General features: G+C 37.0%; 1 protein-coding gene across 1 annotated transcript; it reads right to left on the reverse strand.

Moving 5' to 3' along the window:
* Positions 1-3,060: 3,060 nt before the first annotated feature.
* LOC149006268 (DEK domain-containing chromatin-associated protein 1-like) lies at positions 3,061-10,504 on the reverse strand. Its single transcript, XM_089166449.1, has 11 exons — positions 9,785-10,504; positions 9,638-9,671; positions 8,008-8,087; positions 7,772-7,831; positions 7,016-7,126; positions 6,850-6,930; positions 6,662-6,742; positions 4,817-5,351; positions 4,372-4,469; positions 4,262-4,292; positions 3,061-3,558 (listed from the first exon to the last, which is right to left on the reverse strand). Exons 1-11 carry the CDS (start codon positions 10,154-10,156, stop codon positions 3,410-3,412), a joined length of 1,632 nt encoding a protein of 543 aa, XP_089022575.1. The 5' UTR covers positions 10,157-10,504; the 3' UTR covers positions 3,061-3,409.
* Between the last annotated feature and the right edge of the window lie 3,196 nt (positions 10,505-13,700).

The following is a 13,700-nucleotide window of genomic DNA, read 5'->3' on the forward strand; positions in this document are numbered from 1 at the left end:
GAAGGGGAGATAAGAGAAGTTCCCTTGTTTGGGTATGGCTCTGAACATAATTTCTTGTTTGCAGATTTAATTTCTTTCTTTAATGTCTCCTATTGGTGGGAGTTGGCTACTAGCCTTGTTTGAGTGTTCCAAAAACATCACCTGTATCTGGGGGGGAGAGAGAGAGAGAGAGAGAGAAAGTGAGAGTTTTATGGTTGGTGTGGTTGGTGTCCCAAATTTTGTATTAGTAATAGCTTTTGTGTGGAAGGGAAGAAAAGACTTTGAGAAACGCTGACAAATAACATCTGGATTATGGACTACCGATAATATCTTATGTCAGATAGACAGAACCTGAGGAACATGCAGGAGCAGATGATGGGTTCGTCGGTCCTAGAGACTTTCAGTGTTTCACTCTTAATTTCTGGAATCATTAATATGCAGCTGGCCTAGCCCACAATGGGCAAAAGCTTGTCAAGGATATATAATTTGACCAGTGGATGTGGCTTGCCAATTTGATGCAACTCGGCTTTGTGTTTTTTCACGGTTTATTTGTATATATTTTATCTTTCTACTTTAAAAAAATATATGTTATGGATCCGGTTCAATGCAACTTGAAGGAATCCAACTGAAATGTAATACAAGGAGGTTTAACGTGGTTCACACACCGATATGATATGTTACGTACATTCAGGATCAGGGATGAGAAGAAGAGCTTTTCACTACGTAGAAGAAGAACAGAAGGAGATCTCACAAATAATCACAAAAAATGGCAATACAAGAACTCTTATCCAAAACTCTAATCGAAAATTTTAAATCTTTCAATAATGCGGTAGGTGAACATAAAAAACACATATATACTCCACTCAGATAAACAGGTCGAATCAAGCCCTCCGTTTCTACCACAAATCTTTGCAAATTAATCATTCGAGTAGCCCACCAAAATATAACGGTGGAGGTTTTTCTTCCAAATCCAGTATAAACACAACATAACAAAATAATTATTAGTACAAGAGATTCCTAAGCAATTAAACCGTTACTCCTTTTGTGGAGCACTTAAGAAATTCGAAATTTGGATAGGGGTGCGAGAATTATAAATTCACTCCCTTACTTCTTTGACACATACACATGTCAAACAATAAGCCCTATCAACTTCCCTCCAAATGCAAATTAGCCATCGGAGTTGTAATTTTAGTTTCTAGAATTTAATCAAAGCGTTGCAATTTTCTCTCAAAAGATGTGACAAGTTTCAGTATTCTCCCAAAAGAGTTAAAGTTCAATTTTCTCTGAAACGATCATGCAAGTAGAGGGAGGATCTACAAGAATGCCTAAGCAGATTGAGAAACTAAGTCACCTAGTGGCTTTGGCATGCCAATGCAACCAAACAATTTAGTGTTTTCTACCCGAAAGGAAACTTTCAGTGAAACATTTTTGGCGCACCTTGTGGCCTTTGAGCCTATCATAATTCGCTGTCAATGGCACAAGAAAAACTCCTAACCTCTCTATCAGAAAGCAATAATTTATATATGAAAAAACTCAAATTTTTATATAAAGACAAAGGGTGATGTTGGTTGATAAAGACCCATTCCTATCAATTAATGTGGCTAGTGCATAAAAAAAAGATTCAGCTGGGGTCGTGCTTAAAGGATGATCAAAGCACCCAAGAGCAAGATAAGGTAAGTAAGACAAGAAAACGAAGAAGAAAAGAATCCATTCAATTAAACAAAGAACTAGTAAAGGGAGAAGTCATGGAAAAAGAAAGATGACATTCAATTTCGCAGCAAAACAAGTAAACCGGAATTGGATAATTTACTCGATATGTGTATTTCATTTTACTTCAACTTTTTGCCTTAAAACAGAAAATGGCTACCAGCTTGGGTCTTCAAAGAGAATACAAGGGTAGGAGTAGGAGTAGGAGTAGGACAACAATCCATCTCTACCTTTGGTTTTTTTTTTTTTTTCCTCTCTCTTGTGGGAAGATCTTCTAAAGAGTAAGGGAATGGAGGGCGTAGGCCACCAATGCAGTCACATCTAGGATAAATGCCATTTTTAGCAAGAAGGATACAAGTCTTGTGGTAGGTATTTTCTTTGGTAGATAGATAGCCTTGAAGTAGATATGTGCGGCAGTTTTATTGCACTGATTTGGCCATGCGGTAGGTCAACTGAGAATCTAGATCCAGAGTTCAGAATTAAGAATAAGTGAATGAGTGATTTCAGATTACAAAAATAATTAAGCACTAGTTCAATAGTTCCATTATGAGTTGACGATTAATTTTAGGAAACAGAACACTTATCTTCAATGTCCCCCACCCTTCCCATGCTGCAGGAAATAACCACTGTTACTCTCCCCTTGGATGCCCTTGTGCGACCGCCCAATCATCCTGAAATTTTTGTCTCAACTCACAGAAGGAAACGGACAAATTCTGATTTCTGACTATTTAACATTGAAAATGAAGAACATTAGAGTATTGGGTATCAAGAATAGAGAGGGATTGGATTCCAGCTCATGTAATCCTTCCACAGGAAAATAAAAAACTAACTTTTAGAGCATTAAAGTTGCAATGTTGTGAAATTACCTCAGTACCGTGCAACCATCGTGTAGTTTAAGGTTTAGATTGAAATTTGTAGTGGAAACAAAATCTCAACTATTCATTTTACACAATTGATTTTTTTTATATAAAATTTAACTATTGAATTAATAGTCTAAATTTCATCCCAACCACAAATTTTGATCTAGCTGCCCCCGTGCTACCCAACAACCAAGTAGAACCTATCGAATCAAATCAATTTTAATCAGTACCGAATCAATAACCAATGAAAATTGTAGAATCTGCAGTCTGTAACAGGCGTAGAACCCAAAGTTGATCATGTAATGCAAAGGGAAAGGAACCAAAAGTTGGTCATGTAATGCAAGGGGAACTTTTCCCTGAGTGGTTTGACCAAAGATTCCCGTTACATTAATACCTATTTGTTAGCCTCATTCAAGGCGCTGTGACATGTATGCCGCGCAGCATACAAGTCACAGCGCTTTGGCTTCACCGTTAATGCACAACACTGAAGCACAACCCCAAAGGCACCATAAAAGCTTCCCCGGGCCCATCATATCATATAATTCAACTAATCAGACAAAGGAGAACATTTTTCACAGAGAGACTAAAGAAAGGATAACAAAAATAAAGTATTGGAAGAACATAAATACAAGTCTATTGTACACAACCGGAATACAGTTTCTGATAAAATGGTTAAATATTTATGACCTATAAAAACTAATGTTGTTAAACATCCCCCCAGGGAAGGTTGGGGGCGGCCTGCTGAGGGACAGATCAATCACCTGAGCACCTCAAATGAGCCATAAAGTTCAGTTAGAGAGCTTAGCAACTTCCCACGAGATTTAGAGGATGCTCACAAGATTTCCCCCTAAATTGAATGAGAGCTAAACATCACTATCAGCTTCCTCCCCGGCATGTTCCGTATTCTCATCATCCTCTTCATCTTCCTCATCAGTCATGTTGCTTATGATTTCTTCAATTATACCCTTCACTTCTGCCTTTCTGTGCATTAGATCCATACCAAAGTGGGTTCCTAACCAAACAAGCCAAGAATGATGACCTATGTAAGTGCCAATGAGAGGAAGACAAAAACACCAAGCCCCTCAAAAATTACAAACAACAACAGGCCCTGTCCCAACTAAATGGGTAGGCTACATGGATCCCTGCCTTCCAAACAGCCTCAAAAAGTACAAAAAATGGTTATTAATTAATCAGGCTAACACATTTATGGTACATCTAGGCTGACCTTCATGGTTTTAGTATGCAGTATCAGTGTTCCCAGAACATATCAAGCTGGATAAAATCTTTTTCTTCCCCTTTCTTTTGGGAACGACATTGTACAGTGTAGCGGGTGTAGGTTAGCAGTAAAAGTGTCATTCATTCTATTACTGAAATCTGATCAAAAACTTTATTTCTTAAAAGGATTTCATCCTTTCCCCTCTCGATGATTTATATTTGAGGAAGGGTTGTTGTTGTTGTTGGGGGAGGGGGGGGGGAATGGATCATTTTATCCACTCCAGTTTAGGAACCATGACTACCATATTTGGCCAAATTGAATATCGGCCACAACTGATCAAATCCTAAGACGTAATACAATGTTGACCCATCTTGGTTAACATCAGAAAGTTATATGGTTGGAATTGGTGCAGCTATGACAAGCAATTATAACATTTACATCAATCAGTGCACATTAATTTCATCAGATAACATACATATGCAGAATAAGGGGATCTTACCTAGTTGCCGAATAATATCTGACAACGTTGCCTGCCAAAAGAGATGGAAGAATTTATTGAACAGAACCATTATTAACAGCAAATATAATACTGAATCAGACATTACTCACTGTATTGAAGTCCACTTCTTTCATTATATTGCTGACTACAATATGCATTTCTCCTCTGCTTGGCTCAGCCTTTGCTTTCTTGTTGGCCTTAACAGCTCCTAAGGGCAAAAACATATAATTACAAACAAGAGACAAAAGCATGAAGCAACTGTGGTACTTTTACAGAAAATAAACTTAATAGACAGGAGCTTCCAACAGAATTGAACTGAGAAAATCTAACTACATTGGTTGAATGCTGCTTTGAAACAAGAAATGCTACAAAAAGCATAATTTCAAGCACAAGAAGAAATATGAATGGTCAATATTTAAGTGCACACCGCCCATCACACAGCCAAGACTATTGAAAGAAAAAACAATTCCCAGTTAACTGAGAATAGAAGTCCACAAGTGGATCTTGGTTAGAAAACCTCTGAAGCAGAGAGGGTGTAAGGAGTTGATAAAATACCTTTTTCCTTCACAGCAACCTTTGCCTCAGACTTGCTTGGCTTTGTAATGCTTGTTGATTTCTCTTTCATAGATGTACCGGTATTCTTTGCGCCTTTCTTGTCATCCTCTGACCCTCTTTTAATTCCTGATGCCTTGGATTTAGCAAGTGACGCAGAAACTTTATCATCATCAGCAGCAGCATCTTTTCTAGAAGCAGACTTTGAAGAGCCTTTTATAGATTTTGCAGGGGATTTTACAGATTTTGTTGCTGTTCCCGTCTTGACCGGTGTAGTTTTGGACTTTGCCTTGGCCTCAGATCCCTTAGTTTTCTTAGAAGACCCTTTTATGCTCTCCATCTGCAAATTTCTTTTGTCTTTGGCATTCTCAGATTCACTTTCACCCTCATCACCACTCTCCTCCTGAACCCTATCACTGTCATCACTTTCATCAGTATCAACTCTAGTACCAGCAGAACCAGTTTCATCTTCATCCTCAGCTTCTTCCTCAACTTCTATCTTATGCTTTTCTTTATCTGTGGTTTCAGGGCTTTGTTTCTGTTTTTATTATGTAGAGGGCAAATGAAAAGGATAGCATCAGAGGTAAATGCAGATGAGCAAGCAACCATGAGAGAACCACTAAAAAACTACAGTACATATATAAAAGAAGAAGCATTGTTTAATGTGGAAAACAATTTTTATAGTAAGCAACATATTCCTAGAGTTGAGAGAGGATGACGCAAGGACAATGCAGCTTTAGGAGCATCTTTACCATGTTGGAAATTTTCTATTGAATCTAAAATCTCAGTTTCTTATTTATAGTGATCCGAGATAGTTTGTACTAAGCACCCCATCATTGGAGATCTTCAATTAATTATTCTGGACTCCTTGTTTGCTCAGTTGAATCTCAGATAAATCCTAACAAGCTAGTTACATAATGAAGTACATCTAAAGCAAAATTCAATATTTAAAATCTCCTTAGTAATCATTGAAAAAAAAAGATTATGAATAGACAGGGCATGTGGAGACAGTAAAAACGAGTTAAGGTTTGCTATTGTAACAAGGTTAATAGATGACAGAAAATTTATTGCTTAAAGGATAGCAAATAAATATAGTACAACAAGAACAAAAACAACTACAGAAGGCTAGTGTCATCACCCAAGATGAGTAACTGGAAAAATACCAAAAATAAAGGAGCCCCCATAAATCCCTCCCTAGCCAGCTGAACCACAATTTAGCAAATCATTATAGCTGTCCAGGCTTGAGAGTGACTTCTCCTCACATCTGAGGACAGAATTTAACTGTCATTTCTTACAAGAATCCATTCTATCAGGCCAATTCATAACTATTCTTCCTTGGTTCTTAAACATCTTGCACGGCTTGCAAGTATTTGTTGAGATCTCCCTAATTCCAATTCTTCATTGGTTCTCATTGCTAGGATTTTTTGTAATCAGTAGGTATATACCATGCATACCACAATAAGGGGGAGTCCCTCTATGGTGGATTATGTTTCTCTCCTTTGTTTTTTCTAGCCTAATTGTACTAGGATTTTAAGTTTAGTTATTTGTTTTTGTTTTCTCTTTTCCTCTTTCCTAGTTTGAATACAGAACTACCTTTTTACTCTGTTTTTACAAATAAAAATTAGAAAGGTAGAAGCAGCTATCAAATGTTCAGACTCTTTACCACCTCACTTCCTTCTTCTCTTGACTGCTGGTTTTTTATTCTGATCTTGTCACATGCTCAACTTTGGAATCCCACATCTTACAGATATAAAAGCTAATAACTTTTAAGGGAATCATTTAGAATTAACACATCACAGAGTAGAGAATAGCAGCCAGAATAAGATGCTTCTTTTTTGGAGGGGAAACCTTGTTTGACCCATGTCTAGATGCCTTTCCAGATGTGACTTTGGTACCAGCACTTGCTTTCCTCTTTCTTTTTTTACCTTTCTGTGACAGATAAAAGGAGTTTTTTAAGCAGGAAATTAATAATAGTAGGATTATCAAAAAAAAGCAAAACTTAAACCAAATACTAAAACATAGGACAAATGTAAAACCTCTTCCTTTTCTGCTAGCGAGACTTCTGTAGTAGCATGTGGAGATTCCAAAAAATCCAATAACTTCACAGACAGCTCTTCCTGAAAGTATAGGTAAACCAGATAAAATAATGTCTAGCATAATAAACAGTGATACAATGGAACCACAGCAGCAATTGTTAACAACCTTTTTTGTAGTGGCCTTTGAAACTGGAATATCAAGCACATCACAGAAGTCCAACAATTTTTCTTTGATAAACTTGTCAATCTTCTCTTTTACTTTTGTCCGTTGTTTCTCCTGCAGAGGAGATTATGGTAAATCAATAAAGCTAAAAAATTATGAACCTACTTCAACAGTTTCAACATGGAAGTAATCCCATTTACATAACACATACATGTTTCCAACAATCTGATTTTTAGTACATCTGTAATTGAAAAATATTTTCATAAGGTAAGGCTTCTTTACAGGATTTTGATAGATTCTAAACATTAATCAACAAATAAGTAGGTTATATAAGAAATCAAAATTGTATGGTTATTGCATTACTATTTCGACTTATTTCATATCTCCGCGGAGGGGGGGGAGAGACCTTAGTTATCATGGATGTGGGATTTGCAAACAGGGATGGTGCATATTTGGAGGATTGGAGGGAGTGGATGGACGGATATGCAAGCAGCAGTGGGGGCAGGGGAGATCACAGAGCCTGGACACCAAGGAGAGGATTTGCAAGCAGGGAAGAAAGAGAAGCAGCAGAGCAGGGGCAGGGAGAGAAGATACAAAACAGAACAAAAAACAAAATAGAAATCCCAAAATCAGAATTTTGACTTCTATCACTTTCTATTCCCCAAAAAAAGGGTCAAAATCATCATAAAAAATGCAAATTTTTTAAATCATCCCCTGAACGTTAATTGAACCAAAGAGTGCCTAGGATTAAAAAAATACCTCATTCTGAAGCCACACATAGCCAGAAAACTGGCTTATATTTCTCTTCAAAATATGCACCTGCAAGGCATGCATGTTTTCAAAATCTCTTAAATATTATAGGGGCACTGGAAAATTATCTCTGTTGAATACGGAAGGGAAAAAAAAAACTAAAACTAAAAAGCTCCCAAAAAACAAACTAAATTCAAAACAAATTTGCTCAAGCAGTATATATATCCATGAAAAGGAAACTTCACCTTGGCTTTCTTCCCAAAAAGAATTGTGTGAAGCATCTGCAGGTTTTCATCAGGTTTTCTCTTTGACAATTTGAAAGCCACTGAAACAGTTTACAATATCAGAGAGACTCAAACAGGTCACATTTCTGTAACAAGAATGATAAGATAAAAATCCAGTAAGACTAACAGATAGTGCCTACACATTTAAGGAAATAACAGTCCCTGGTGTCAAAAGTGAATACCATTAGCATTAGAAGTTCCTGGCGTCTAGCCGAAGAAAGCAGTTGAGAATTTGCCTTGAAAGTGAACAAATTAACGACCAAAAAAATGAAGGTTCATGAATAACAAAAAGAAAAAGATATTGAACCAGTTGCTTTATTGTGTTAACTACCAAGACCCACAATGCCTTAGTTCACTGTAAATATAACCTCACTGAAAACATGGTTCATTCTTCTTTCAAAAATAATACAATATTATCAGTAACTGTTAACTTTGATACAAGAGACAGAGAACAGACCATTAAGAAATAAAAAAATGGACCATTCTCTAAAGATGTGAAGTCTTATGAATATCAGTAGTTCCCAAAAGATCTCAATATATCAGATTCCTTCTTAGTTGTGAAAGACCTCAACAATGTAAAGTTGTCATAAGAATCTATGGCACTACTAGCCACTCTGTATAAGGAGCTGCCTATAAGTTAATGAAACTAATGAATGTAATTTTGGTTTTCACTTTTCCCAATAGCTAAGATAAATATTTAGGAGAGAATCCCTACAAAAGGTTAGAAACCTTGAGGTGTGAGTGAGAGACTCAACATTCTATCAAAACTTCTTCACCCATTCCCCAATCAGCACTGTTGGTTATTTAATACATATCTCACTTCCCTACAACCTTGTCTAGCAAGGGTTCTGATTTTGTTGTTGGCACCAAACCATGGTCTCATCATCCTGACTGACATATTAAAAACACTTCAGGCTTCATAGTAATACCTGTACTTATCTTTCTTCTTTTTTATTTTAAATTTTTCATGTCTTTTGGTGATTACTGGATCAACAGTGAAAATATGTATTTATCAATCAATACAAATATTTTCCTTACTGCTCTTTTTCCTATCTAGTAAAATACATTACTCAAGATGGAGGGGGGTAAATTTTGAAGATAGTTGTTTATGCAAAAAATTGTAAAACTAAGCAAGGTGTTCATGGTTTGGCAGCAAGAAAGGTTTCCCAAAGACTTCGATGGAGACCAATGAAATCATTTCAATTTCAATACTTCAAAAGGGTGTGATATAAATTATAAACAGGATTGCACCCAAAAAATGTGTGATATAAATTATAAACAGGATTACACCCAAAAAATGAAAGCATTTATCATCCGCACATTGAAAAATTACAAAATAAAAAAGATAATGCTAGCTATGTAACTAACTTGAGAGTTCACCTGAGGTAATGCAACCAGACAATTTTTTTTTTTTTTTTCGGTTTGGGGGGGTTGTTCATTTAGAATTGCCAAACAGTAGCAGCATTACAGTTTAAATTTAGAGTTAATCCAAAATTTGCATTCTCTGATTTAGAGTTGAGAAAGCACAACGATGGATGAAATCAACGGGAATCAAGCTACGGAAATGAAAGAAAAAACTTAAGGTTTGTACCGTTGGGAATATCTTTAAGCTGAGTACCACGACCCTGACACCAAGTAAGAATTACAATACCGTTTCAGCATAAAACTAAAGTTGTGGACCAAAAGGCAAATGGAATTGAAGCGAAATCAAGTAAACGGTATGGAACTATAGCCATACCTTCTCAATTGACAGCCCCTTAGCAGCGGGAACCTTTTCAGATGACAATGCCGAGTACCGCTCAACGGATTTCCTCTCTCGAGAAGGTCTGTCCACAGGTGTGGCCGGTTCCTTGGAGGTCGAATTCCTTCTCCTCGACCGCTTTCGACTTGCTGTGGCCTTCTCGCTTGGTTCTTCGTCTTCATCAGTCTTCTTTTCTTCCTCCGCAGCCTCTTGTTCCTCCTCTACTTCCTTCACTTTCTCCTCCTCGACAACATTCTTCTCCACCGTCTCGAGACTTCCTTTCTCTTCATCACCTTCTTCAGCAATTGTTTTCTCTATGACGGGCACTTCTTCGACTAGCGACTTATTTTCTAGGGTTTCAGTAGCCATTCAATCAAATGAACAAAATAACGAATAATATTTTCAAAAAAACCCTAACTTCCGATCGAAATAACCCTAGTAAATCCACAGTTGATATCCGCAACGGGTATGTATAATTCATACGCGATCTCGCTATGAGAAAAGGCTGAGCTGTGGAGCGAACGTTCCAAACTGTGAGTTTCGGAGCGAAAAGAAGAGGGTGTGTGCTGATGTAATCTTCTGAAGTGTATCGTGTATGACTGTGAGAGGAGAGGGGTAGAGAGAGAAATTTCCAAAATTGGAATGTATTTAATAAAGCGAAAGGAAGGAGGAAATGGCGCGCTGAAAGGGTCAGTTTGAAATTTGGGGTGAAATTAATAGCGGGAACTGCTCTGATCGTCTAGGGAGTGGGGTTTGACTCTCTCTCTCTGTTTCAGTCGTCTCTGCTAGACTGCTAGTGCTTCTCGTGATTTTTTTATTTTATTTTATTTTGTTTTATTTTATTTTGGGGTAAAAAAAAATTTGTGAACTATTGTTGAGGGAAGGGAAGAAAAGTAGGTTCTGTTTTCATCTCTTGTAATGATCATAAATGTGCACGTGCTTTTTACGCATTTTAAGGTGTAAGTGTAGATGGATATGGGACCCGCAATAAATGGGTTAAAATCAACGTAGGAAAAGTCAGCATGTTCAGATACCAATATCTTTATAATGTCGCGATATATTGCTCTTATGCTCTCTTTCGTCTCTCTCTCTGTGGTCTATTTTCTCTGCTCGTTATTTTAAGTTTTTAACTCGATTCTCACCCCTCTTATCTCTTTGTACGGTTGTACCATCTTCTAAGTTCTATGCTTGTATAGTTGTATGTTGTATCTCACTCCCGCTATGTGGATCGTCTCTCTCCCTCTCTTTAGACCGTTTTCTATCTCTCTCTCTCGCTCTTTGTGGGTCTCTCTCCTTTGCTCTTTATGCTTCCAAACTCAAACCTGCAAAAATATCTCCAGCAATTGCCTAATTGACCTTAACACTGATGGAAGCCGCGAAAGTTATAACCCCATTTAGATGTCGGTAAAATATTGCCTACATATCAGGTTCGCCAATTTCACCAAGGGATGAAACCCCTAGTGTCGACAATATTTCAATATGGTGTTCAATATGGTAATAGCACCCTCTATCAATTCTAATCAACTTATACTATAATTGAACAACAAAGTATAAGAGATTGATGAGATTACCTAACAATGAGTATGACACTTTACCACTAGTGTGAAATGTGGTACAATGAAAATGTATACTCAAATATTAAATGAATGCACCACTAATGAAGTACTAATAACCTTCAACCATTTCAGTATTTACTCCAATGAGTTTGCTTTAAGACTTTTAAATGTTCTTCAGAGTTGAGCGAGGAACATTGGAAGTCAAATAATTTGTTTTTCTCCCGTTTTTCAATCTAGACGGGGCTCTGTTTTGAAAGTAACGGTTAAAGGCACTCTTTAAACTAGGCAGACGTCCATATGACACTCTGTGACCAGACGGACGTCCGTCTATAGCACAGAGTACACAGTAATGTGCATTCAGGGACTTGATTGAGTTTTTTTATGGATTTATAGCCAACCCTAAGCCTCATATACTCTTCTAACATGTCATAGGTCATTATAACTCCATGACATGTGTACAATTGAGTACAATTACTATATGAGTTTATGTAGAGTTGTTCAAAGTCTTTGATTTTTGTAAGTCTTGATATTGACTTGATTTTTGCATATTTATGTGCTTTGGTATTGATGTTCATATTGACTTAAGTTCATTGCCCAACTTAACTTGGACTTGAGCATTCGGTGAGTTGGGTTAGATGAGTTGAATTTGGTCTACTTGTTTTCATATTGAGCTGAATAACCACAACTTAACATAGACATTAGTAATTCGAGTTTGTTATTATCAAAATGAATGAAGACTGATGTGATAATCCTGACATGATGACATTTCCCAATATACTACTTTGACCTCCATGATATGTATAAATAACAATATATATGGCATATCAGTTATCACACACTTCACTGGGTCGACCTTGCAAGTCGTTGTTCAACGTTTTTTTTAAGCTTGCACCAATAGGATGCGGAAGGAGAGACGATGTTCAAGGCGCACGATGGATCAGGTTCGAATTTCCATGATATTCGATGTGTAATGTGCATCATGGGGTGAACTCTAATATAAGCAACACACTTTTATGAGTTGGCCTAAACTTGCAGTTGGTCGGAGTACAATTAATCATGATGGATATTTTATAAAAGATTTGGTGATTATGGTGCCGTTGGGCGCCACTCTTGTGGAAGACGTGTTAACCAATACATAACGACGACATCACTCATGTGGAGCTCCTTCCAATCGATGTGGGTACTGACGAATGCGGAGGTTTCACGGGCCGAGTTGGAGGTAAGCGAGATGTTGTTGTTGAAAGGAAGCCCTCGAATGGATCCCAAACGTTCAGTGAGAATGGATCGAAAATGCTCGGAATCAATGACTTTTTTGTGTTGTGGTTTGGATTTGATGAAGAAACAAGAAATTAGCAAGAAGATTCAATTGATCTCAGCTTCCAAAGAGTGCTTGTTTGGTTTCTCGATGCGTTTATAGAAGTGGAAAGAAGATTCTAGAAATTCGCTAACATTATGCATTTCTCCGGCAACTTCCATGGAACAGATTCTACAATTCGAAATGGAAGTTTTTGGTTTTCTGCACTTTTCCAGTAAGTTATATGGAAAAGCAGCGCCTAATAGCAGGTGTTTTCGATAAATTACGTATAGACATTGGCCGGGTCAAGCCATTTTATGCGATTTAAGAGTTGCAAACTAGAAATCGATTTGATTGTTGATTTTCATCCGAACGGAAACCGAAAGGTTAGATTTCGCTGGACGGTTTAGTGTTGTAGACTTGCAGTGAGGAGTTAGGTTACAACTTACAAGCTGATTGCAAAATTCGCTAATCTTTCACGGGCAATTTTCCGGCAATTCCAAGTAATTTGTTTTCGACCCCAATTTTATATCTTGCATCACCAAAAATCGGCGATATATTGTTCCATGCATGCATTTCTCAAGGATAAATTCGTTATGATTCTAAGGCTATGATTCAAGCCATCTTTGATCACTTTCTTATCCATTTGATGGTGTTGGCCTTGAGAGTAGAGAGCTAAAGAATACTTTTGTTTATTGTGTTTTTGTGCAATATATTTGTGAGATTAACTCATATACGAATTCTTTAGCAGAGTTTTTGCAACCTCGTCAGAAGGCCCATTTTGTTATTCATGCACTTTCCATCGACATTGTCCATTCTAATTTTTCTTTTTTTGTAAGATTAAAAGATTTGAACTTGAAAGGAATACATATACATAGAAGAAAAAGAAAGAAATATAAAAGATAGATACATGGAAATTTCAAGGTTCGATTCGAACTAAGGAACAGAAATTGATTAAATTGTCATACATGCAATAAACAAGGTCATGATGTCATCAAAGCTAAGGGATGGATCAAGCCCAATAACCATTTACAATAAATGCTATAACAACTACAATAAAAAA

The sequence above is a fragment of the Hakea prostrata genome, chromosome 8 (genome assembly GCF_041222555.1).
Source record: "Hakea prostrata isolate BN-2017 chromosome 8, UWA_Hpros_2, whole genome shotgun sequence".
NCBI classification, from domain to species: Eukaryota; Viridiplantae; Streptophyta; class Magnoliopsida; order Proteales; family Proteaceae; genus Hakea; species Hakea prostrata.